At 37.2% G+C, this 25,694-nt stretch overlaps 1 protein-coding gene across 6 annotated transcripts in view; it reads left to right on the forward strand.

Annotated features, from left to right (window-relative positions):
• The window catches only part of LOC140665580 (uncharacterized), a 310,049-nt gene extending 284,892 nt beyond the window's left edge, over nucleotides 1-25,157 (forward strand). For 3 of the 6 annotated variants that reach the window (XM_072891854.1, XM_072891856.1, XM_072891859.1), the window contains exons 6-16: nucleotides 6,226-6,387; nucleotides 6,736-6,792; nucleotides 10,860-10,926; nucleotides 12,458-12,623; nucleotides 12,744-12,972; nucleotides 13,674-13,931; nucleotides 15,815-15,913; nucleotides 17,527-17,865; nucleotides 18,178-18,390; nucleotides 20,057-20,207; nucleotides 20,650-25,157. In XM_072891854.1, the coding sequence (XP_072747955.1) occupies nucleotides 6,226-6,387; nucleotides 6,736-6,792; nucleotides 10,860-10,926; nucleotides 12,458-12,623; nucleotides 12,744-12,972; nucleotides 13,674-13,931; nucleotides 15,815-15,913; nucleotides 17,527-17,865; nucleotides 18,178-18,390; nucleotides 20,057-20,207; nucleotides 20,650-21,407 (2,499 nt within the window). In that variant the 3' untranslated portion in view covers nucleotides 21,408-25,157. The remainder of the gene's footprint in view (nucleotides 1-6,225; nucleotides 6,388-6,735; nucleotides 6,793-10,859; nucleotides 10,927-12,457; nucleotides 12,624-12,743; nucleotides 12,973-13,673; nucleotides 13,932-15,814; nucleotides 15,914-17,526; nucleotides 17,866-18,177; nucleotides 18,391-20,056; nucleotides 20,208-20,649) is intronic. The other 3 variants (XM_072891855.1, XM_072891857.1, XM_072891858.1) reach the window with 3 other exon arrangements.
• The last annotated feature ends 537 nt before the right edge of the window (nucleotides 25,158-25,694 follow it).

The raw sequence follows: 25,694 nt of genomic DNA on the forward strand, positions 1-25,694 counted from the left end.
TATAGGATCATGTTGTTCCTGTTTGCACATTGAGGAGCGATATCAGAGCGCATTACTATTATAAACGTATATTTACATTCACAGTTATGATATATTTGGCGTGGCAATAATGCTCCGAGATTGAATAGTTATCGAAATAGTTACAGATTTATAGATACTATGCATCGTAGATTTTGCGATGCGCCACAGATAATTTCGTGCTGCTATTTCGTTCGCAAATCTTGCTCAAGATTCACTGCCGCGCGGCTCCCGCAAGCTCCATTTATCTTCTGGTACGTGTTACGTGCGATATTGTACGCAATCCAATATTTGTCGGGGGAATCGATCTCTTTCTGAAATATCTTATCCGAAACGAATAAGCAAAATATATTTAAAGGAAGGGTTTCTTATCGACACAGGTCGATTTGCATAATGCAAACATGTCATGAGTTTGATTTGCAAAAAAAAGGATATATTTCAAAATAATATAAATTTTTTGAGTGACTTTCTTAAAAATTTTTTTCGACTTAATATGTCTGAAAATGGCAAGTGTTAGGATCGATTTTTTTTTTTTTTAGATTACTTGAGACATTTCCGTTACGAAACATGAAAAAGATAAACACGTTCCGCTCTTATTTTTTTCTCAATTACATTTATACGCCAACGATGTCTCCGATCGCTAACGTCAATTTTCCCAATGGCCGGAAGGGCGATGCAATTTCATTCCGTTTAACTGGCGCTATTATTTCCGTGACTAGAATGTACTATCGTCGATTTTCAAAGCATTGACTACGAGATCAGAGATGTGTTCTCTAGGATGATCCAATATTTAGTCGAATTGTTCACGACTCATCACACCGATGTGACAATATTACCCCTCAGTCTATACATTCGAACGGTATGTCAATTCGGCACGTGGGATACATTCGCCGATTCATTCGCGGTCGCTTGCGAGAAAAGCTGGCAATGCCACGTTTTACGTTTCAATCATTCCGATAATAGCCAACCGTATACCAGTGGTGCGCGTTGCGGTTTCAACGTGTCCGAAGTCACTTCGTCTCATCGATAAACAGCGACCACCGACGGCCACCGCAACGTATCCGTTCAACGATTCCTCGCCTCTTCTCTTCATATGTATATATATATATATATATATATATATATATTTATATATATATATGTGTGTGTGTGTGTGTGTGTGCACGTTGATACCACACTAAAAGTTGTATAGACTGTTACCAACCTCGACTTCATCCCGCGTTGCACTGCCACTCGCTCTTACCTAAGTGCCGTGATTACGCCCGTGACCGGAATCGAGAGACTGGGCCCGCTGCATTGCACTCGTATTGCCCGAGTACAGAGTTGGAGCTGCTTCAGCGGAATTTCAAGCAGTAGCAGATCTCTTTCGCGGTGCATGTCTGTTTATCGAACAGCCGTCGCCATTAGGATCGAAACTATAGGCAAAGAAAACTATCATGCGGGTATCTTGGTGTGAAATAACAATCTTTTGTCCGAAACGTTAAAATTTTCAGACACTGACATTTTTAATATCTAGCTTTGTATCAATAAATAAAATTACTATGTATATATATATATATATATATATATATATATATATATATAATTATATTTTAAAATTATAATTAACGTATTGTTTAGTTAAATATATAAATATATTTAATTATACAATAAATGTATAATTAAATTAATATAAAATAATATTATTAAATGAATTAATAATATAATTTAACATATTGTTTAGTAAATGACCTTAATGGAAAGATGAACGATATAGTAACTAATAAATATTGTAAATAATTCTTAATTGCAATAAATAATAATTATTTAGTTACGTATACATATGTATACTAACAATAATAAGCAAAATTGCAAATTTTAGGAGATCGATCTGCCAGTAATTGCAACAGCTGCTGTATTCATTGGAATTCTCATAGGAATAATGCTTGATCCTATCTCACATGATGAATAATTGTATGTAAAGGAGCTTATCAGAATTGGATTAATATCAATACGTATGAAAGAGAGTAATAGATTAATTTATCAAATTAGTTGTAAAAGCTAGATGTAGTAATACTGCATATTAACATACTTTATGTAATTATTTCGGTTATCGGTAGTTATTTTAATTGAACGCATATGTTCATTATCTATAACTCTGAGAATGACGTTATACGCGCGCAGAGCTTTGTAGTTCAATTTAGTAGTAACCTCATCCACATATCCCATGTCCTCAGGCGATCCAAGAGAATCTCGAAAGCAGATATATGAGAATATTACCAGATTCATGAAATTACAAGATGTATAACGTATTCGAAGTGATACAACTCATTAATAAATGTTCGGTACATACCTTATTTACCAAATTTCGGTCGAAAATTCATTTTTTTTTTTCCATTTCGCGTAATTTGTTGCGGATTTTCGGATATCACTTCCCTAGCATCTCGCGCGAATATCGTGTTTCTCACGTCGAACATTATTACCGGAAAACAAATTGCACGGCAGTTTAACGTCGCCGATGCCGTTAGCTTCCGAATCGGCCGTGTTCGTAAATCAATTCGCCCTGATAAGAGTCGCGCTGGAGAGAGGATCCGATTAAAGTCTATCCTATCCCGACGGAGGAGGCGATTACTGTTCTCGCTGCGCAAGAACGAAGGTTTACGAAGGTGCATTCCGTGCAACAGCCGGCGGCCCGTTACGATGATCCCGTGCTGCGGGGCGTTCCGGCAGGAGTCTTCACGTAGTCGGCTGCGAAGATGACCAGATTACAGGTTTCTCAGTGCAGGAAGTCATGAGATGCTTAATTGCGTTTGTCACGACCCTACATGGCGGCGTATCTATCTCGATCCGATGTGTTCGGCTCTCCTTTTCCCCTTTCCCCTCCTCTCTCTTTCCTGTCTCTCTCTTTCTTTCTCTCGGATCGTGCCGAAGCAATAACAATGCCAGGATAAATTAACCGGTAGGCGGTACTGACCGGCCGACGCGACTGACTGAGAGCGGCTATAAACCGATCTTGTAAGAAGAGCTCGCCCCAGGTGGCCAGTTAACCGTTTAACCTTAAAAAAAAGAATATATATCTATATATATATATAGCCCTGTTGTCTCGGGCCCTTCGTCACCCCTGCTCGTCTACTGCATTCACCACTATTCTCCAGGTTTTCTCCTTATTTGATCACGCGCGTGAACGAGCCTCTCTCGGACACGCTCATTCACTCCCAAGTCATCATTTATCCTGAACTATGCGCAGTCTATGGGTTTATTGTGATTTACGTAACGGACGAAGGAGAGCGATTGTTTAATCTTTCGCCTCCCGATCGAGAAGGCTACGTCATCCCGGAAGAGACGAGGTCGGAAAACTCTTGTCGATCCAGACGTTAACTGATGGAAATTGTTGCGTATAAAGATGCGCGCGTACTCGCGATCGCAACATTTATTTCCAGACGAGATGCATTACCGAGACGTCGATCCGGCGATAGATAAATGGATGAAATTGTTTCTCGGAGCGACTGCTATTTGTATCTGTATATGTCACCACGCACACGCTCTATCGTTTTAACTCGTGACAGAGCGATGAAAGCGCAATAGGATTTCCTCGGCAAAGTATTTGTTGTGCGCGTGATTAGCGTAAGAATTTGTCGGACTATAATATTTTTTAAATCGAGACATCGCATATATATATATATATATATTCGATATAGAATAATATACACATAAATTTTTAATTATCTTAAGATATTTTTTTTTAATTCTTATATTCCATAAATATTATATTATTGTTAACTAGCCAAATATACTCGAATAAAACTATACATATAATAAAAAATATAATAAAATAATACGTATAATAAAACTATATATATATGAAAAATGATTAAAAATATATGTATTTGAGAAAGAAAAAGAAAGAGAAATATATGCAATGGCATCAAATAATATTATATGGTATAATCTTTAAATAATCATAATAAAAAGACAAGCGCACGATATAATATGTATTATACTCTTGTAACATATTATAAGAGGCAACAATCCACTATAAAGTCATCGTATCAGAGAAGATTACATAGACTACCTCGAGAGGTTCGCAGATAAGGGATGCGTTTAAAATGCATCTCCGGATGTTTGGGGATTTCTTTGGTTATTCTGCTTCTCGTCGTCCATTCAAGGAGAAAAAGTCAACATCGGGGCGGTAAACAGGGGCAACGTAAATTCTCAGCCTTGTCTCTAGGTATTATTCAGGCTTAGTGGATGCTAGCCACGACGGTGGAAGAAGCTCAGTCTGCGAGCTCAAACAAACGGTTCTAATCCGTTTAACATAAATACCACGTGGTTTAATTAAATCGCGTACCGCAAGGTAATCGTTGTCTACAGACACACGGATTTTTCTTCCTTAGGCATCGAGATTACCGCATGATAAATCGATATTTCTTCGTGATGCGACACTTTTTAATTCGGAGAATTTAAGTTAATAATTTAATAAAAGTGCGTAAACTTAATTTTGTTGTAAGTATAAGGCTTGTACTATACTCTCAACGCTTCATTTATTGTTCTTTTATTATTCACGACTTTGACTTTATTAACTATTTTCTATAAAAATCGATAGCAACTTGTTAATTTTTAATGTGGTATGTATAAAGGCCATTTTATACGTATTTGTGTACATTTATTCATTAGAATATTAATATTATTTATAAGATTTTCCTTTATCAAATTTGTGAATGTCATGAAAATTTTTAAACATATTTTTTTAAAAATATAAAAAAGAATTAAAAAATGTAGTATAAAATGAGCAAGAGAATTTGATTCCATTAGAAAATAATTTTAATTATAAATAAATCAAGAATTTGAAAAGAGATAAAAAATTCTCTAAAAAAATTGCAATAATAAAGTTCTATCTAATTAATGCGTGATTTTTATTAACACTCGAAAGTTATTGTTTAATATTTCTTACAGTGGCATTTTGTGGCGACACTTTGTAATCTCAGTGCTTGAAACATATATACTTATTTATCAGAATATATATATCGACATTTTCACCGATAAACTCGATGTTATTAAGGAAACCCTCGGTTATCTCTATAGTATTTCAGTAACAATACTTGAAAGACAATGTGAAATAATCTTTATAGACCACATTCACAAAGTGTCAACGCAATAATTTTCATCGTGAACCATTCTCAAGCAATGGCTCGTTGTACGACGACGACAACGACGCGCTTAAAATAGTAAGGAAAGGAAGATGAATTTCCTTACTCGGGCTAATCTCGTAGAAGAGACGGTCCTTTGTAAATACTTCGGTGGCTTTGTCTAAAGTTACCGCGGGAACGAAACTCTCGGGCTTCTATCTTAATCATTCGACTAACGCAGTCCTCGCAGTGCAGCCCGTCTTACCCGCACGATTAAAATCTCGCGTTAGGTTTTTCCGAAATACGAAGACGGTGTATTCTCCACTCCCTCTTTCTCTCCACGGTAAGACTCGAAGAACGAGAAATTGACGATCTCCATGGCGACCCTTGCCGCGTCCTGAATATCTTATGCACGAGCCCATTAGCGGTAGAAACGTCGCGAGAATAAATGGCAGCCGCTTTTAAGGAGCTCGACATTCTATAGAATAGGAGACGCTCTATGAAAGGGAACGCTACACATTCATGCAAAAATGTGTTCTCATGAAAGCGGATTTGTACGATGATCGTAATAAATTATTGTGCCGTTTGTAATCGATGTCCCGACTATTGCTATCGTAGATCTCATTATTTTAATACGTTTGCATAAATTGAATTCTCTGCAAGTAATTTGCGTAATATTACATTTTGTAGAGGAAGCTAGAAAAATATGAAATGGGATAAAAATGTCAGAGAAAAAGAGCGAGATACTGAGTAATGTGACTTTAACTTTTTCCAAATAGAAAAATTTTCTTTGATGTATAGTACTGTGTACAGTGTTTTACGTACAAAATATTTTTATTTATACTACTAGTTTATACATATTTCGTTTTGCTTTTAGACCTTTCAAAATCAAATATAACGAGTATTGCATACGTATCTTACTATCTTTCATTTTTTATAACATAGTAGATGATATAGAAAAAATTGGACTCAACTAATGGAATATGTACTCTTTGATATAACTAATGGAATGTGTATTCTTCATGTGTGCAATGTGTCTCGATTCAATTAAATTCTAATAACTTGCCACAGTAATCACACGTGTGTTCTATTTTGTTTACAGGTAGATACACCTGACAGTGTTCTGCAAAGCGGTTTGGGTCTCGGACCTGATATGGGACATACGATTCTTCGTTCGATGGTGGATCCTAGAGATTACGATCGACTGAGATATTTACAGATGAATGGCGGACAACCAAATAGTTTCGAAGAAACTATACACAGGGTAAATTCTATTTTATTCACATTTTATAAAATAATGTTTAAAGTTATATGTCTAAGAAAATAGTTTTATTCTTATTTGAATTTTATATACATTATTTGTGTTATTTTTTTTTTTTTAAATACAATATTAGGTAATTTTAAAAATAATTATATAGTAAAGACGGATAAAACGAATAGATAATAATTTATATTAGTAACAGAATGCTACTAGTGAAAGGCACTCGCTCTTATACAATACATCATAATCCTTGAACTGAATCAGAATGTTCGAAGTCATTCGCGAGAAAGTTACCGATAAAACCTTTTTAAACGAAACTTAAGAACGCTTCTATTCCTTTGCATTTTTCAGCTGAAAGTTCAAGAGGCGCTACGAAAGAAAGAGCGATTCCACAAAGAGCACGAGGAGGTGAGTGCATCTTAAATCCATATCTATCTCTCGATTCTATAACGAGATTTTCGGGGAAACCCGTAGAACTTTTACTAACGAACTTACTTGTAAAGGATGTTGCAAGAAAAAGGTATCTGTCAAGAATCACCGATGGCTTGCTACCGTCGCATACGTCCCCGCGATTAAATTCGCTCGAGCTTCCCGCAAATGGAAGATTTATCTTTCTTTTTCCTTGCGTTTACATCCCTTTAAATAGTCTAATGGTTCTTGAACGCGAGAATATATCTCTCTGCGTCTCTCGTGCAAGAGATATCCGCGCGCTCAACATCGTGCACGAGCATGAGCGAGCGACAATTTTCGTTATCATGCGTGCCGATCGTGATAAGGGTGGCGCGGGCCGTATCGCGATTAAACCTACCCCACGGCTCGTTTATTTTCTTCCTGCGATTCCCTCGTGCATTGCCTGGATCATCGGCAACCCTCTTCTCGTCGTTCGACTGATATTGGCCCTGCGAGCGGGTAGCCTTATCCGATACAATCCTACCTCCCGCATTGGAATTCTCGCAGAAATTTGCATATATGCGCTATCACCAAGGCCACCTCTCTCCTCCTCCACCGATTTCCCTCTACACATATATGTATATACATGTGTGCGTATCGCTGTCCCCCCTCTGTTTTACGTACGCGCGAGAGCTCGTTCTCCGATGGTCTTTTGGCCCCCTCCCTCTTCCTCGGACTGTCTTTCGCCAACTCGATACCTCTTATTATGCAAAACAGCCAGATCAGCGTGATATCATCATAATCGTCAATGCATACCGCGACGTTGCACCGTGAATTTCTTATGCACGATCTCGCGATTAGAGTTTTTCGTATTTTTCTTATTTTCCGCTGTGGTTTCGCATCGTATACTTGTTCAACTTTCCGTCCCGTTTCTCCTCGTTTCGTGTTCGTGATTGCAAACTGTAACATAAGGACATCGCGTATATATATTTAACTGTTTATCGCTGCTAATATTTGATTATTATCATATTTGATTCAAATGAAAATGATAAGATTGTGTCGAAGGATACTTAATTAAAACATTGCAAACTAAATTCGATAGGTACTCGACTTGAGAATTTTAATAAAAAGAGAGAAAATACAAAAGTTACAAAAATTACCAGGACAGAATAATTTTATGATAAAATCAGTTAATTTGTTGTTGAGAATTTTATGGAAATATTAATAAACAACTCTTTTAATTATATTCCATTAGCTTGATCTGAAATTCTTCTACAACTTACTTTGCCTAACAATACCTTGGTTTTGTCGACTTTTTATAGTAATTTACGATAAAAAGTTTATTATTGTTAATTTATCCGTGGTATAAAAGAAGGACTATACATGAAGAGAGAGAGAGAGAGAGAGAGAGAGAGAGAGAGAGAGAGAGAGAGAGAGAGAGAGAGAGAGAGAAAGAGGGAAAGAAAGATCAGGATATACTAAATCAACTACTTGAAAGGAGTGTTCGGGATAATGTTGCGCGGGCGACTTTATTAAAAAATTAACTCTGTTAAAAAGTTAGTCGAACGTGCCGTATAAAAATTATCTTCTCTTCTTGATTGCTCTCAGGTACGAAATGCTATTATTTGTTGACAAAGTTCCATCGTCGCAATTTCGCAATTTTACAATTTTCTGATAATAGAATAAAATATTTCGAAGGTTATGCAAATATAAAAGATTTTTTAATCGCGATTGCTACATAATACAAATGCAAATATACTGTTATTGGATATTTAAGATTTTTGTAAAAATAAGTTTTTACGAAGTATACAAATAAATATTGAATTTTTACACTTTTTAAGCAAAATTTATTTTAATGGCACATTTCTAATTTTGTATTAATATAGTTAATATAGTTAATATGTATTAATATAGTTAATATTGTAAATAATCAAGTTGCCGAAAGATAGATTAATCAAATTTTTCCTACTAAAAAATAAATCTATAAAATTAACTCAAAAACTAATCTTATAATAAACCTAATAAAATTAACCCCAAAAATGTACGAAAATAACAGATAAGCTTAGATATCCGCAGATATCCGATAAGTTAAAAGTAGCCGTTTTGGCGTAAGATGGAACCGTTTGAATGCAATCAAGTACATCGTGCCGGTCATGCATAAGCGAGCAAGTATATAATGTGCTACTTCACGCGAGCAAACACGTGCGCTGTATTGCACATGCTTCGCACGTAACAATATCAAGATTTAAGTCACTGTTGCAGTTTAGCTCGTTACATATGTCGCGTATCTTTGAGAATTTCTCTCTCTCCTCCCCGGCTCCTCGAGCTCGGTCACCATTTGCCAAAAACTGCCCATTAGAAAAGGAGCACGCGCGTAAAAGCGAAGTAGCAGGTCGAATTCCAGTTAGGTAGAGAGTAACCAAGCACGAGTCGAGAGTTTTAATTACGCGAACGTAAGCTTCGTGAAGAAATTTCCTGGCGTTTTAAAGAGGCCGAGAATGGGTCCGTTAAAATATCCGAAAACTGGTGGCATTTAAAGGGCCGCGAATTTGCACGTAGCGATGGCACGGGGAGGGCGGAGATCTGGGGCGAGAATGAGAAAAGGGCGGCGGAGGTACCGGAAGAGAGACGTAGGAAGAAATAAAGCGGCCATGTTCCTTTGAGGCTACGAGGCAATATGGAAATAAAGGTCGGTATCCGTGTAAAAGTTTTAGTGTCACCTTCGCCTGCGCGGGTTTATTGCTCCCCAGAGAGAAGCTTCTCTTCTTTCCTTTTCTTTTCGACTCTCTCCTGCCTCTTCTTCCTACTCTTCTCTCTTTCTCTCTCTGCTCCTCCCTTGCTTTTATTTCGATTTGGTAGGCACCTACACAGCCGCAGGCGACCATCTCGACAACCTCCTTTTCCTCTTCCTCTTCTTCTTCCGTCCCAACTGCTGTGCCCTTCTTTTTTCTTGCTCAGGAAACAACCTTTGACCGGACTATCCCTCATCAGGACGTTATTTTTACAACGTCCTGACCGATAATCGTTTTTCGTTTTGTTTCAACCGATTATCGGAACCTGCGGTCTTTTATAGCAGAAAAACCGCATGTATATATATGTGTATATGCTTTTTCTCTCCTTATCCTTCCTTTCATCTCTTCTTTGCTATCGTATGGTTGCGAGATCTCAAAAACATCGATGGTGGTCCAGTAACCGGATAAGGGCGATTATCCGCAGTAAAAGAACCCGCGCATGTAAGTTCCCGGTAATACCATTTAAATTACACGCGATTACGCTACCGGTGTCGAGGTATCTCTTCTCGGCATGAAATTTAGTCCTTAGGCGCGCCATTACTTCAATTAACTACTTACATAGAAATGCAATTTGCGTAAGAATGATACGCAAACCTATTAAGTTTAGAATGAAAGTCTAGCATATTTAAATAATATATTTGAATAGTACAAATTTAAATAATGCAAAATTAAATAATATATAAGTTTAATAGTTATGTGCGCGTAATATGAAATTTCAAGCGAAAGAGGAGAGAATTTTGAAAGCTTAATCATTGCACTTAAAGTTTATAAGATTTAATTTAACAAGAAGACACATAAAAGTTAACCCATAAGTATTTGCATGAGAACGAAGCTCAAATAACAATTTTTCCTTATATGTAGCGATTATATTTGATATCATCTTTGTATATTTTCATTTAATAGAATGTTCCAGAATATTCTAGGAACTATTCGAATCATCTCTTTTTTAACTCAAAAACGTATGCGGGAGATATTTCTTTTATTCTTCATTAGATAAAGAAAAGAATTAAATAAATAAAAAAATGTACATGAGATGATTAAATCAATTCGCTCAATTTTTGAGTCGGCAATTTAATAGTATAATAATAAATAAAAAAATATGATTGATTAAAAAATCTTGCGATATCTGAATCCTTTAAACGTTTTCTTTGATAATAGACAGAGAATTGCGCTGAAATCAATGGAAGCAATTCTGTGGCATGCAAACATCGAAGCGAATACGGTTAATAGCAGGTTTTAATCACAATGCTGGATAAACATTTACCCACGACGTCATCATTGTTGCTGTTTCAGATACTGAGGGATATCCGGCAGGGTTTAATGCAGCTAGGACGAGATGGACGGGGTCAGCTCCCTGGGGGTAAGTACATCAAGGACTAACCTCCAGCTAGTTGTCGCCTCGTCTCTTCACGACCTATAACCCGCTCTCTCGCCCACTTGCGTACGTGTGGGTGCGCGTACGTGTTCATTGTAGACGGAGGCGCGCCGGTATGCGTGCACGTTGAACAAAACGCGCACGTGCCAACCGGTATGAGAATCGACTCCCAAATGTCTGACACCTCTACTGTATGTAGTCGCTCACTCTCGCGAGACTCATTTTGAGCATTCGTTTCTTGATGGCTCCCCTTCTAGTCTTTTTCAGGAAATCTCGCTCCCCATAGCCTCAGCAGCTTTTCGCGATAAAGTGGAAGCGCACCAGAATGACACCTACGCCTCACAAAAAGGCAATGGAAAAGAGAAAAGAAACTTTCGCTACAAAGCTTATCCAATTAACGTCAAAGGTGTAAAAAGAATTAAAGCAAAATATAAAAATTAATATAAATTAAATATAATGGAAAAAAAGTTTGAAATGAAGACTGAATTACGAAATGTAAGATTACAAAGATTATGTGATAAAGACAGAAATAATTAATATTTTGAAAAATATAATATATTGTTTAATTTATATATATATATATATATATATATATATATATATATATAATTTTAATAGAATTGTTTCATTAATTTGTCTTGTGTATTTTAATTAAGTAAGTATTAGTATTTTATTGTTGTAAGTTTTAATTTTATTATTTTTGTTATTATCATGAAAAAAATATATTCAACAACGAAATTTTATTTGGAATAAGAAGAGATCAATAGTTTAATATAATTTTTACAGAAATAAAATTTGTGATATAATTTGGTTCAATATTATTTTATATTTTTCATTAAAATATTTCAGGAAAAATATACATAGTTTTAAAATGAATAATATAGTTTTAAAATCTAGCGATCAAAAAAAGATACTTAAAAAATTATTTAGAAAATTACATAAATTTATGAAAATAATTAAAATTTAAATTAAAATGTAATAATCACAGTGCGCGATGAATATTATTTCATACATTCCAACATGAATGAAACATGTTCTAAACTTTATTGTCTATTTATCACCACTGCGCTGATTTTATTTTTTATTCACAAAGGCTGCTGCGGCACGGCTACGTCGTGAAACCTCTCGTATACACGAACTAATCTTGTTATTGTAGCACCCGCCATTTTCAATTCCCAAACCTTCCCTTTGCTACCTCTCTCTTTCTTCACTCAACGTGCTTGTAATTCCAAGATTTCTATACAAAAAGAGGATCCAAATTCTTAAGTTTATTATTAAATATAATTTAATGCATCAGTCTCATAGTAATCGATATTTGATATTCAATTGTACACTATACATATTTTCTTAAATTTCAGTATGCACGGTACGCTATATAATGCAAAATATCATTTATCCATTAAAGATTTTTAAAAAATTCTTAATTCAATGAATATAAAAAGAATAATTATCTATATGAAATTATTAATTCTCATGTTCGCAAATGTCGGATCGAAACGCTCATTTGAATTCGCAGACGATACGTACATGTACGACGAAGACGCGCGATGCGGAGGTGCGGGTGGTTTAGGACCAGGTGGTCAACACTGGTACGACGAACCGCCTTACGAATCGGACCCCGAAGACTTTCTTATGGGAGCTAGCGGCGGTCCAGTGCCCACCGCGACTATCCAAAATGGAAGGTAACGTTTCTATTCAAGTTACAGCACCTTAAATAAATAAATTCTCAATTATTAATGTAGTTGTAAATTACGAGAAGTCATCTTCTTGCATTATAATTAAATGGCACGATCGTACGTCAGGGTATGCTTTACGCTGAACTTGAGGCCGGAGAATCGAGGAGAGGGCGTGATTTCTCTTCGAACAGCTGGCGATATCAGCCTACCGCGCGATCGTTCGAGAAAAGGTGCGACGTCGACGATGCGAGGTCTCATCGTTCCTCAGGGTCATAATAATCCGCCGACGATTATACCCTTAACACATTCAAGGGCTTCGCGTGAGAGCGGAGATTACGCGAGTAGCGACGTGCAGGTAAGTTCACCGTCGTCGTACAATGATCTGGCCTACCACCACGTGTGCCACAATCTGTAAACTTTATACTACAAACATTATGTTTGTTGTCGTCTCTTTGTTGCTATAGTCAAATTACATTGTTTTGATATTACAAACGGCGTAATATACCTGGCGAATGTAATTAGCCTGTTGTAAACACATATATAGTTTAATTCACAATCTTATTGTGATGTGCATTTTTATAATTTCTCATTAGAGGATTATTTAGAGAACGGCGTGTGGCTAATCAACTTTGACACACTGAAAAAGTAGCACACGCTACCTCGCTTCCTATGATTCCGCCGTTCGAGATTACTAAATTATCGTACCCCAAGTCATGAATCTCGTTAAGTCGCGAGTAATATTATTGCGCCGAGACGTAATATCGAAGGACCGAATTCTAGTCTAGATAAATCTTGTTAGATCCTAGCCGTCGCTCCACACAGCGGAATTACATTAGTCACTGCGTTCTGATAAGATTCCACGCAGAAGGGCCGTTGTTCCTTGGTTCCCGCCTAAGTACCGATCTCCCTCGCGAGAAGCGCGAAATTCGTAGCCCCGTTTATGTCCCATGGGCATTTATTTAGGGGAAAGGAGGAGGAGGGGGTGGGTGGAATGGTCGCTTACGTTCTCTCGCGGGCGTGTGTCACGGCGTGATTTATTTAATTTTGGGGCTGCAGAGTGTGAGCTCGAGACTGTCGACTGTGTCGGTGGACACGAGTAGGAGCGACCAGCCTCCGTTGGGCGGTTGCCATCCCGATCGGCCGGAGCATCACCACGAGCACCATCACAACCATCGTCATCATCACGAACATCATCACTCGGTCTCACCCCGATCCAATCAGCGTCATCCCGCCGCCACTAGCACGACCATAACCAACACCGCCGACGCAACGTCACCGCAAAGCAACGCGCAACGTCGCCCGATTCCCAGATATGTTCGTATCTGCCGAACTTGTATACTTGGATAACGTATGGATCCCGTTTTCCCTACCCCTGCACAGACACACCGCCACTTTCCATATTACTAACCCACTTGTGCACTTTTCCACGCACGTGACGTACGTGCTCGGTCCATTGCACGATCGTGTGCAGACAGATCGGGCGTCTTTGGACCAGGAAGCGGGAGATACGGAGGGAAATCGTAGTATGCGCGGATGACTCAATAGCCATTGTTTTAGAAAGAAAGAAAAGTGATCGGTTGCCGATATGTTCGAGGCACCCGAAAGCAATTCGATCCATCTGTCGGACCGACAATTAGATCCTGTGATTTACGGATTGTTTGCGTGGAATCAATGACCGTGTGACGGCTGGTGCAGCGGTTGCGTCGAAATTAATGTCGAATTTACGTTAGTCGGTCTCTCCTTCGTCTGCCGAGCAAACGTTATTCTTTGTAGACCTTACGAACCTGATAACGATCGAACATCACTTTTACGATAGAACGTCGGGATGTATGCCAGCGTGTTCTGTTTGAATTATTGAGAAATCATATGTTTCCCATAATTCTTTTTCGTCTATCAATATTTGATATATAATATATAAAGATGAAATATTACATTTCTTTTATTAAAAAATAAGAAATTTAAAGTAAATAATATAAGTATTTTATTTAAGGTATTTAATAATTATCGAAAATTTTAAATGAAAATGTTTAATTTGTTTGAATGTATAACAAAAAGAACAAACTATTTGTAATTTTCTAATAATATTATATAAAAATGTTAAATAAAAAAAATAGTAAAGAATTTAAAATACATCACATTTCTGACAATAGAAAAGATTTATATTTAAAAAATCTACCAAGTATGAATCTCGTTCGCGCACGTCATTATACATCTATATTGATTTATATCTTTACCGTAGTTTAATCGCGCGCGCGCGCGCGCGCTATAGTCGAACATCAACGTGTAACATTATGATAATCGTGCTTGACGTTGAAGGAAAAACTGGAAAACCTTATAATCTGATCAGAGTACCCTAGAATGAGGTGTCTCATTTCCTGCTCTGACGCCTACACAGCACTGACAGCCTCTATGTATATAAATAATACTCACACACTGACACGCCAATATTAAGTATATCACTAACCCATCTAGACCGGCGTAGCTTGCATACGCTATTTACTTCTTATGTATAACACGCAACTCCCCTTTATTAATATATCGAATGTAACGTGGTTAACATGGTGTGCAACATTTTATATACTAATCCCCAAGACTCATACATATTTGCTGCTATTACTTAGTTTGCTACGGGATAGTTACCTCGAAAGAAATATATTTAAAAACAGTTGATAGATTATATATATATATATATATATGCAATTTTCAAACATTTTAAAAATAGTTTAATATTAACAAATGAACGGAAAAATTTTAATTTGAATTTTATGAATTATTTTACAATTAAAGTTATGAGATAGTGTGAAATACAAATAATATATTTGAATATGTTAAAATTATTACATCATTGAAATAAAATCTCTAGAGTAAAAAAAAATGTTATATATTTTAAAGTAACGGTATAATGTGTGGTTAGATTCAGTTTTATACACTTAATATATTGTACAAATAACTTTTGAGGTGGCCGTCGTGTTTGCACGTACATATAATGATTTTTTTTGACATTGGGTTCATATCTCTATGTCTCCCACACCTGCTCTATTACGCTGGTGACAGTTTCGTATTCGATATCACCTAGCGATGCTCGTAATCGTCGCCCCCTATCTAACAGCATCCGCGCGCTATTAGATCCATCATAGTGTCCGCTTTTCCCTCTCATGCGCTATTAGAACTGTCTCCCGCGAGTATCAACGTTTTAGAGCCGGAGTAGCGGCGAGGAGGGACTATCGCCCAGCCAGAGCAGCGACTATGAAGATCAAGAGGAGCTCGAGAGTCAACACTCGGCCGCCGTGCACACAGTATGTAACACATGAGGATATTCCTTTGAGAAAACCAGTAGATTCTATTTCTCCATTCGCACTATGCCCTCCTTCACTATTTCTGCGCATATGCTCGCATGATATCGTTAATCATTATTACACGAACACCCGATGTTCAAACAATATAATAACAAAGAAAAATACACTGATGATTTATGCATGACTATCATTTAGACGATTAGTATTAGAATCATAAAGTTAATTGCTTATCCTATGTTCTATGTTTCTATAAAGTCCTGTAAAGGTGAGTATTTTTCTGAATCAAAAATATGCGCTAGATAATATTGTAAAATTTGACAAAATTGTTGCCATGTAAAAGTAGAGAGATTAGAGGGGAAAAAATGATATATGAAAAGTCATTTATTAAACAGCTGTTTATCCAAAATTCCGCTTTAAATCCTATCAACGATATTCAGTTGAACCGCGAATAATCGTAGTGCTTAACATGGATAATACACGAGTTCACACATACTGATCTCATTCGGAAACTAATCCACGTTTGCATTAAACCTACAGTTATGTCGTTAATTGTCTGTCACAAGTACAGGCTTTGGTCATACGCCTTAATGAGTATGCCTATCATGAATAAACACCCTGTGACAACGACATGTAATATGCAATCTCCCATTGAAATGCATAACGTCGATATAACGTTGTTTCGTTGCGCTTATGTAAACACATGAGAAATATGAATATTATTAGAGGGATCAATTTAATAGACTAGATGCATAACAATTTACAAACAAAATTATAAGAGGTTGTTCTTATTTTTATTTAGAGTACATATTAATTTGCTCTTAAAATTTAACACCCGCACTCTATTTACCTATCTTTTTTTGTTGACGCAGCATGTTTCTAAAATAGTATATTATTAATGCATGATTTAATTAACATTATAAAATACACGCAAGCACAGCACTTTCATACCTGCTCACAAATTATACAATCACAAGATGTTGTTCTATCTCTATTCCACCGACAAGTCGACGGTAGCATATAGATTCGGAGACGAAGATAATTTGCTTCTGTCAAAATCTTTCACGATCATTTGCAATCGGTGCATGCATATTGAATATAGCAAAAATGAGACCACTCAAGTATAATTTTGTATAATTTTAATTCTGTATAATTCTTTATCACAAGTTTTCGTTCTTACTTCTCGAGGAGTTAAGTGAGAGACGCTTTTGTTTTAAGAAAAGTGTAAGGTATTCAACAAATTAATGATAATAATTACATTTTTAGTTTAATATAATCTATTGTTATTTAATGTTAATATAATCCAATTCTCTAAAATACTGAGATCGGAAAATAGAGTTCGCGCTTTTTGACGGACGACACTTTTCGCATCAAACGATTGGCTTGCGCGATTCTCCATCGCGTCGCATTCCAGGCCGTCATAAATGCATTATTGAAAATGACTCGACCAATGGAGGTCCTTATTTCACATAGCTCCTCGATTTAATTAACGCGCCTTGAGCGCATTCGTCGTTCTTTTCTCACCCGTCGGCGCATTCGATGGGGGACAGTATTCCGGGCACGGTGCAGTATTCCGGACACCTCGATGTTCTCCAAAACTCAATTAAAATTTCCAGTCGGAGGCCAGCGCTCTGTTGGAGGGAGACGCCAGGGCGGGAATCGCGGGCCGAGCGAGGAATTTAAGGCACGACGTGCAACGAAAGATCTCGAGGCTACGCCAGGATCGCGCGTCCTCGGAAGCCTTCCCATGCAGCGCGAGCAGCGTCGAGAGCCTGCCGAGCGGAAGTGGTTCGAGTACGCAGGCACTGGTCCGAGCGGGAAGCAATCACAGCTCGATATCCTGCGAAGATAGGGATGCCATCAGCCCGACGTCTATCGGACCTGTCCTCTGTAGAGCGAGGGCGCTCGTAGATTACACCCCCAGTCCGTACGACAAGGACGCACTCAAGTTCAAGGTCTGTCCCCGATAATTGATTTATGGTCGAAATTTCACGCATAACTCTCTCCGTCAAAGCGTCGAGCAGACGTAGAGCAAATTTATCGCGTGGAAATTATCTCGGTGATTTGTTGACAATTGGCAACGTGATTACTCACTGTTCTCAATTTGATTTCTTTGTTTTTTTTTTTAACATTTTATAAATTCAAAATTTCAAGGGAATTTTGATACATGTATATTTTAATAGATGATAGCGCAGTTTGATGAAATGTATCGTCACGATAAAAAAGTGACTTCTCTTGCGAATGTTTGCGTGGTTACGTTGTTTCAGAAAGGAGATATAATCGATGTGGTACAAATGAACAAGAGCGGTTTGTGGAAGGGCGTCGTGCACAACAGGATAGGCCACTTCAAGTTCATAAATGTCGAGATACTGAACGACAGGGTGCCTAGGCGAGGAGAACCGGAGCGGGGCAAGTGGGGTCAGAGATATAGGCAGAAGCCGGGTTCCGTTCAAGAGCTCTTGCAGAGAATGAATCTTCAGGTAGGGAGAGAGAGGGAGAGAGCAATATCTCGTCGCGGCTCGAACAAACTGATTCGCATTTGCATGGCGTCGAATGCAAAGTAGAGAACCTGCTTTTATACGTTTCTTTATTCGGTGTCCCTATCGTGCTCTCTTTCCAGTTTCCCTTCATCCCTTCTCGCACTCTCTCGCCATCGCAACAGCTTTCTAGCTTATACCTTATACAACTCTCGCAGATTCCACAGACCATGACGAGTCCTTTTTGTTCGATTTTCCTTCTTCCTATTCGTCTCTCCTTCTCTCTTTCCGTTTCTCGCCGCTTGTCACCGCCTTGCTCATTTTTATTCTCACCCGATACACGATCCTGTTCTTTTCTTTATCACTTCTCGGTCTTTCCACTTCCTTCTGACTTCCACTCTCGATTTATATGAAATATTCTGAAACCTTGTCTTTTTAACCGCAGATATTTAAAAAAAGATAAGATTAATAAATCACACACACAAGAGTAATATAAATGTGTAACAAAAGATTTTATTTTTTAATTAATTTTAACTCTGTGCTTTATTTTTATTTTAACAGAAACTTTATTTAAGGCTTAATTATATCTGACATTCCATGTTACATATTTAAAAAAATGTTTCTTATTGACGATTGTGTATATATATATATATATATATATATATATATATATATATACAAAAAAGAAAAGTTGACTTATTTATTAAAAAACTTTCAGCTGCAAGTATATTCTCGAATATTATATATAGTCTCGGGATTCGGTAACAAATTACGTTCGATCTTGAATTACTGTCAAAAGTTCAAGAGGCGCGTCTCGCAGTTTCTCTATTGAAGGGACGGAACTGGCAGAAAGAGATAGAACGAAATGATAGGGCGGAGAGTCACTGTACCGGAAACGTCGGTTCCGATTCGGGGAGCTGTGCCATTTAATTAAGCTACTATGATCGATCGTTTAATGAGCGCCGTAAATTCATCCGTGTGCATCTTTTCAACGTCTCGGTATACACTTAATTAAAGCTCGAGTAACTCTCTGTGCGAATTATATCAGCGAACGGAGTTCCAAAGTATCCACTTCCCGGCTGACTGCTCAAGATCATCGTTAAATTTCGTGATTATACGGTCCCTGTGAATTGTTCAGTCATTGAGTATCTTAGAAGTCGCGATACTTCAAATTCTTTGAAGCGAACGCTGTCATAATTATAACATCCTTTCGTGTTAAATCGAGCTTACTGAAATTTTCCTTGATCCGAAATATTTCAACGTTTGAACATATCAGTTTTATCAAATTGCGAAGAAAATTTTGCAAAAATTTTTTCTGATACATAGATAATAAATATCAAACAAATTGAAAAAGAAAATACATTATATATTATAATATAAAATCATTTTTATGCTATTTTAATGTATTATATTTTACTGTTTGTTAAAGTTTATTTTTTATTATTTTTAATATTATACAAAAAAATTACAGAATATACTAACACTAAGTTTAATGTTTTTTAATCAAAATATGAGAAAAGTTGTCTTAGATAAAAATTTGTAGAAATTTTGTGTGTGTATAAGCTTTCTTTCGTATAAATTATGAGCACATTTTATTGCACAAGTGAACTGTTCAAAGCTCTGTTACGATGAAACTAGTATCTCAAAGATGAATGTTACACTCGCGCAGGAACATATTCCAGTTTTTATATTGAACGGATACGAGGATCTGGAGCTCTTCAGGGAGTTGGAGGCGGCGGATCTGGACTATTTGCGTATACATCAACCCGAGGATCGTGCCAAGATACTCACTGCCGTGCAGCTTTTACACGATCTTCAATGTGAGTATACCGAACAGACTGGCTACATATGTATTATTCACGGTTCCCTAAAGACCTTTTCATCATCGTTGCTATTTATCTTGCTGCATATATCATGTTACAATAATTACGAGTCAAATACCTTAAAAATTTATTATAATTTCTTAGAAGCAAGACGTATTTTTTATATTATTTAATACAAAAAATTAATCTAAAAAGAAATTAATAAAATTAAGCTATAATTCAACTTCTTGCTCTAAAAGAGTGTTAAGATAAAAAAGATATATGAAAATGAAAAATTTTATTTTAGTTTAAAAATTTTATTTAGACTGTGGTTTTGTCTTTGACTTAAAAATAAAGATTTCTAGAAAAGAAATAACATATTTTGTACATGTATATATATATATATATATATATTATCAACCTCACGTACTCGTGTTCTATTTTTCACTTATTTTTACAGCAGGCAGCGAAGGTGACCTGGCTTCGAGCTCGGAAGGTGACGAGGTCAGCCGTCTGGTCTTAACCTCCGGCCAGACGTCCGGCCACTGTTCTCCCTTCAACCGACGTCAGTTCCCACGGGACTCGGGCTGCTACGACGCGCACAAGAATACGACCAGTCGGCGAACCATTAGTCCGGAATCAACCACGACGTCGGCGAAACTGTCGAGAGAGAACAATTTGGACACCGCGTCGACGGCGGCCACGAAGAACGCCAGTGGTGCGGCCGCTACGGAGGGCGGTCTGACCGATCCGAAGGATGACTTTCACCCCAATATACCGATCTCTGGCCCAGTAGAAAGGATAGAAAGGAAAGAGAGCCAGTTTGAGAAATCACCATTGCTACGGGGCGGCAACGTGCGATACATCGCGAAAAGAGGTACCTTTGGCGAAACAGTGGTCATCGAGGACGCCTGCGAGAGTGGCCCGAAACTGGGCGGCATGGTCAAGTACATGGTCGGCGGTACCGGTGATCTCGGCCTCGAGAGCACCGGCAACGTTACCGGTCTCGGTCAGCGCGGTTGCCTCAGCGAGAAATCCAGCGACTCCGGCGTCAGCTCGTCCAGCATCAGCTCGGCGCCTCCACCTAGAGACAAGGTCCTCGCATCAGCCAGCGCTCTCTCGGACTCGCCTACTAAGAGTTTCGGCAGTTTTACCAGAGCCTCGCCGACTTCCCAGGGTGGCAGCAAACCTCAGAACAACGACGGGAGCTACCAATGAGAAAAGTAGCAACGAATCGGTAGGTCGACGAGTCGCGGCGCGATTTTGAGCCGAAGGTAAGGAAAATGAAAATGAGAAAAATACTTAATGATCTTAATGAAAAATCGATTGAGGAGCCTTAATTCAGATTCAAAGGAGATTTATGTGATCGCAATCGTCTCTAGACTACGGTTCGTCCATGAAAAAGTTGAGCAATGTGGGATCAACGAATATTTCGGATGTTTTATATTCAATAAGAAAGATACAACTTCCGAATCCGATCCTAATAAACGTACGTCATAACAAGATGTTTCTTCCACTCTGAACTTGCAAAGTTAAAGCAATTTTAATGAGATTAATAATAATAATAATAATAATTGACTGTTGTATGCTCGTTGTAAAGTATGCGGTACATACAAACGCATCTCGATTTGAATACGCAAAGCATTATCTTATTTTTTGTTATTCTCGTTGAGGAGCTAAATAAAAAGATTTTACTTTGATTTGTTTGGTAATTTTTGTCACAAATATGTGCGATCATATCATAAATTCTAATATCTCTTGACATGCGTCGATTTTAACGTCGAGAGAATATTTTCTTATTTTCTTATTTATCTTGGATGTCTGTTGAGGATGGCGAGGAAAAGTGATGAAAACAATCGCGCAAAGTTTTAAAATTAAAAATTTTTAAATTTACAATAAGAATTAAGGATGCGCGAGCAAAATTTCTTCACGTTGCGTTTGATTCGAAAGAGATGCGTTCAACGAGAAGAACGAGGCTGAGCATGACGTCACTGCCAGTCATCATTCTGATCTTCATAACATCTTGCCGATTGCTCTTGGTTTATCGAAATCAAGCCAAGTCACATCGCGCCTATATAATTGTGTAATTAATAATAGTAATAATAATAAGCGAATACTATGTGATACGGTAGCAATATACGATCGATTAATCGAATAGGTAAAGAAGAAAGAAACGACGGTGAATAACCGTTGCGATCCAATGTGTACAATAAATAAATGACGGGGAAAAAAAAGAAAGAATAAAGAGATCCGTTGTATATAACGAATGCGCGTCCATTGGTTTTGATTTCGCGTTCGGTATTATCTGTCGATTTCATCTCAGTGACGACCTCGCGATTAATCACTGCAAATACTATAGTTTGTCTGACGTGCGATATAGCCCGTCAAAAACTGCCAGCGTTATCGAGTTCTTGTCTCTCTTCAAATAGCGGTCTCTTATCTCATATATTTTAAACTCTTTTATACGTTAAATCGATCTCATCGCTATACGAAAGACGTGCGTAAACCGTACGAGAGATAATTATGAATTATCTCGAGACAATTTTCCGCTTAAATATAGCAAACTCGCGAGGATCCATCTTTCTTATCCAGTGATGTAGACGGATTATCGGATCACAGGATGCCTTACGAGCGTTTTTCACTACTTTATTACTTAGCTTATTTACGCGAATTTAATAAAGCTCAGTGCGTACACTCGAACGTCGACTCTCGCGAGGGAATATCTCTTATTTTTCACCTTTCGCATAATTTTGTACGTAATAGCGACGACCCACGAAATTTGCACGAAACGGCGCCGATTATTATGCCGCATCGCTTACTATTACGATCGACAATCCCCCATCGTCGATGCGACTCATCAGTTCTTCGACACGATGGTAATCTGTACATGTGTATATTGACCATGCCACGAGAGAGGAAAACGTTGAAAGTTACAGAGATTTTGTATGTACATATATATAATATATACATATATACATATATACATATATATATGTATATACGTAGAACTTAATGATGTTTTGTATTGACTTTGCTCGTTTGCCAAAATTTAAGACTAGGCTCTATACATACGCGATATATACTATATATATACATATATATATATTGTACCGTTGGATTTTATTGTACATCTCTTGTATAGTGTAAAATCATAGATGAATTTACGAGACGCGGGAGCGCAATCAGAAAAAGAGCTGCGGGAACAGATATGGGCGGAGCCGAAGAGCCCGACGGATAATAATAATTTATAAGTAATAATTTTAGCTGTATATGCGTGTGTGTGCGTGTGAGAGAGAGAGAGAGATTCGGCGCGAAGCGGATTATTATTAATTAAAGTAGAAGAAGAAATATGCAGGACATACACCCACTACTGAATGAATGACCGGTCGAAGCGAATAGCACGTTGACGGAAAGTGGTGATATTAAAGAGTTCTTGCAATGCCGTGTTTTTTCACATTTACGATAAACACTAAAAAGTCCATATATCTGTTTAACTGACAAATAAAATTAAAACCTTACCCTTAATGTGTGTGTTTACGGTTTCAAAGAGAATATCTTAATAATCCTCAGATAGAAATAACTTATTATCTATTACTACTGAGATCAAAAAGATATTCTTACGTGAATTCAGATAATCGGGTAAGTTGGAGATGAAAGTTGTTGAGAGCTTAGTGTTTATCGTATTCGATATACGTTATTGCAATAACGTTATAAGAATTTGTTGAAGGCTACAAGCGTTTCACACGATATATGTACATTTTTCACATTGTCATCATCTAACATGTAATGTAGAGAGCGTGCTTCTTTTTACATCATTGTCGCAAAAAATACGAAAAGCAAATTGAAGTAGGCAGAAAAAAGATTTGGTCAGTTCAGAAGTCGGCTATGATTAGATCGAATATGCAGTCGCAAGTTGCTTCCATCGACGTCGAGATTAATTAATGCGACATACTCGATCGCGGTGCGTGTACGCGCGTGCGTAGCGAGAGCGAAATTTCGAGATCGATATCCGTTTGCTTCATCAGTGGACCCATTTGTTTTTTTTTTTTTTTTTTTTTTTTTTAACGAGTTTGTGTGATGATTCGACGATTCGAATAGTGCCGAGAAGACTTATCCAATAAATGATATGTCGATTTCGATGACGTCTGCTAGTTTATCCGTTCCATCGAGAATATTAACAAATGTAGAGAACGAACAAAGCGATTATTATGAGACAAAGGGCGAGACTGGGAGAGATGATTGAAAATTGAGCATATGTGTGCGCGTATATGTGAGAGAAAAAGCGAATTGAAGAAGGAGACAACGCGATGTTAAATTAGTAACGAGTTTATGAGAGTACGAATAGACACGATAGTGATTTTATTAGCTCGGGAAATTATGCAGCGTTTGATGTAAAGTAAACTTATTCTCTATCGTAGATCCCCCCTCCCTGCCCAAAAAAAAAAACAGACGCACTAATCGAAAATAGATAATTTAAGCGAATCTTAAGGAAGAAATGAGAATCGTCGATGAAAGAAGGCCTAAACGGCGTCGCCTTGCACGCCCCTCGAAAAAAAAAAAAAAGGCGAGGCGCGATCGCTAGATAAATTTATTCGTCGGTCGAGAAGCGTGTCGCACGCGCGACGAAAGCGCGGCGCTTTCGGTGATTTGCTAGCGAAACAAGTTATAAGCGTTTACGTAGCGGTCTAGTCCATTCTTCTCGCGTGGTTAACGAATATAATGTACATAATATAAAGTAATAAAAACACAGATCTAGAGAGAACGGCGAATCGCGGCCGCGAAATAGCGCGCATCGTCGGACCTTTTTATAAGCTGATTTTGTATTTATTGGTTAATTGCGGGGTTTGTAGATGATCACGAAATCACACATAATTCTTATCGTCTCTCGGTTCTCGTATGGTTTTCAACGATAAGTGTTAATTTATTGACTGTGAATAGAAATAAACGATGGAAGATACAAACGAGGATCATCTCTCGTATTAATGTGTATTTCACTTCGTGAGAATCACGCCCTGGCAAACTTCCGATTTCATAATCCGCCTGATTATTCCTCCAAGAGACAGAGGAGCAGTTGCGCCAGTGAACGCGGGCACACGGTAAGTGCTTCATTAAGATAATAACGTATACATATAGCGTAAACTTAAAACCCTAATAACGAGGCGATAATTGCGAACATTTTAAAAGTGAACGAAAATAATTTAATTAATACGTAATTTTAAAATAAAATTATTTCCTCGCAAACTATACATTTTTCAAAACATTTAAAATTATTAATTCAAACAAGCAATCAATTTCTATGTCTTTTTATTAATAATTATATAATTTTATTATATAATTATTAATAAAACATAATTTATTATATAAAATATAATCAATAATTTATCTTTTTGTCTTTTTATTAATAATTATATTATAATAATTTTATTATATAATTATTAATAAAAAGATAAAAAGATAAATTATTGATTATATTTTATATAATAAATTATGTTTTATATATTTATT

This window comes from Anoplolepis gracilipes, chromosome 5 (genome assembly GCF_047496725.1).
Source record: "Anoplolepis gracilipes chromosome 5, ASM4749672v1, whole genome shotgun sequence".
Taxonomy (NCBI): Eukaryota; Metazoa; Arthropoda; class Insecta; order Hymenoptera; family Formicidae; genus Anoplolepis; species Anoplolepis gracilipes.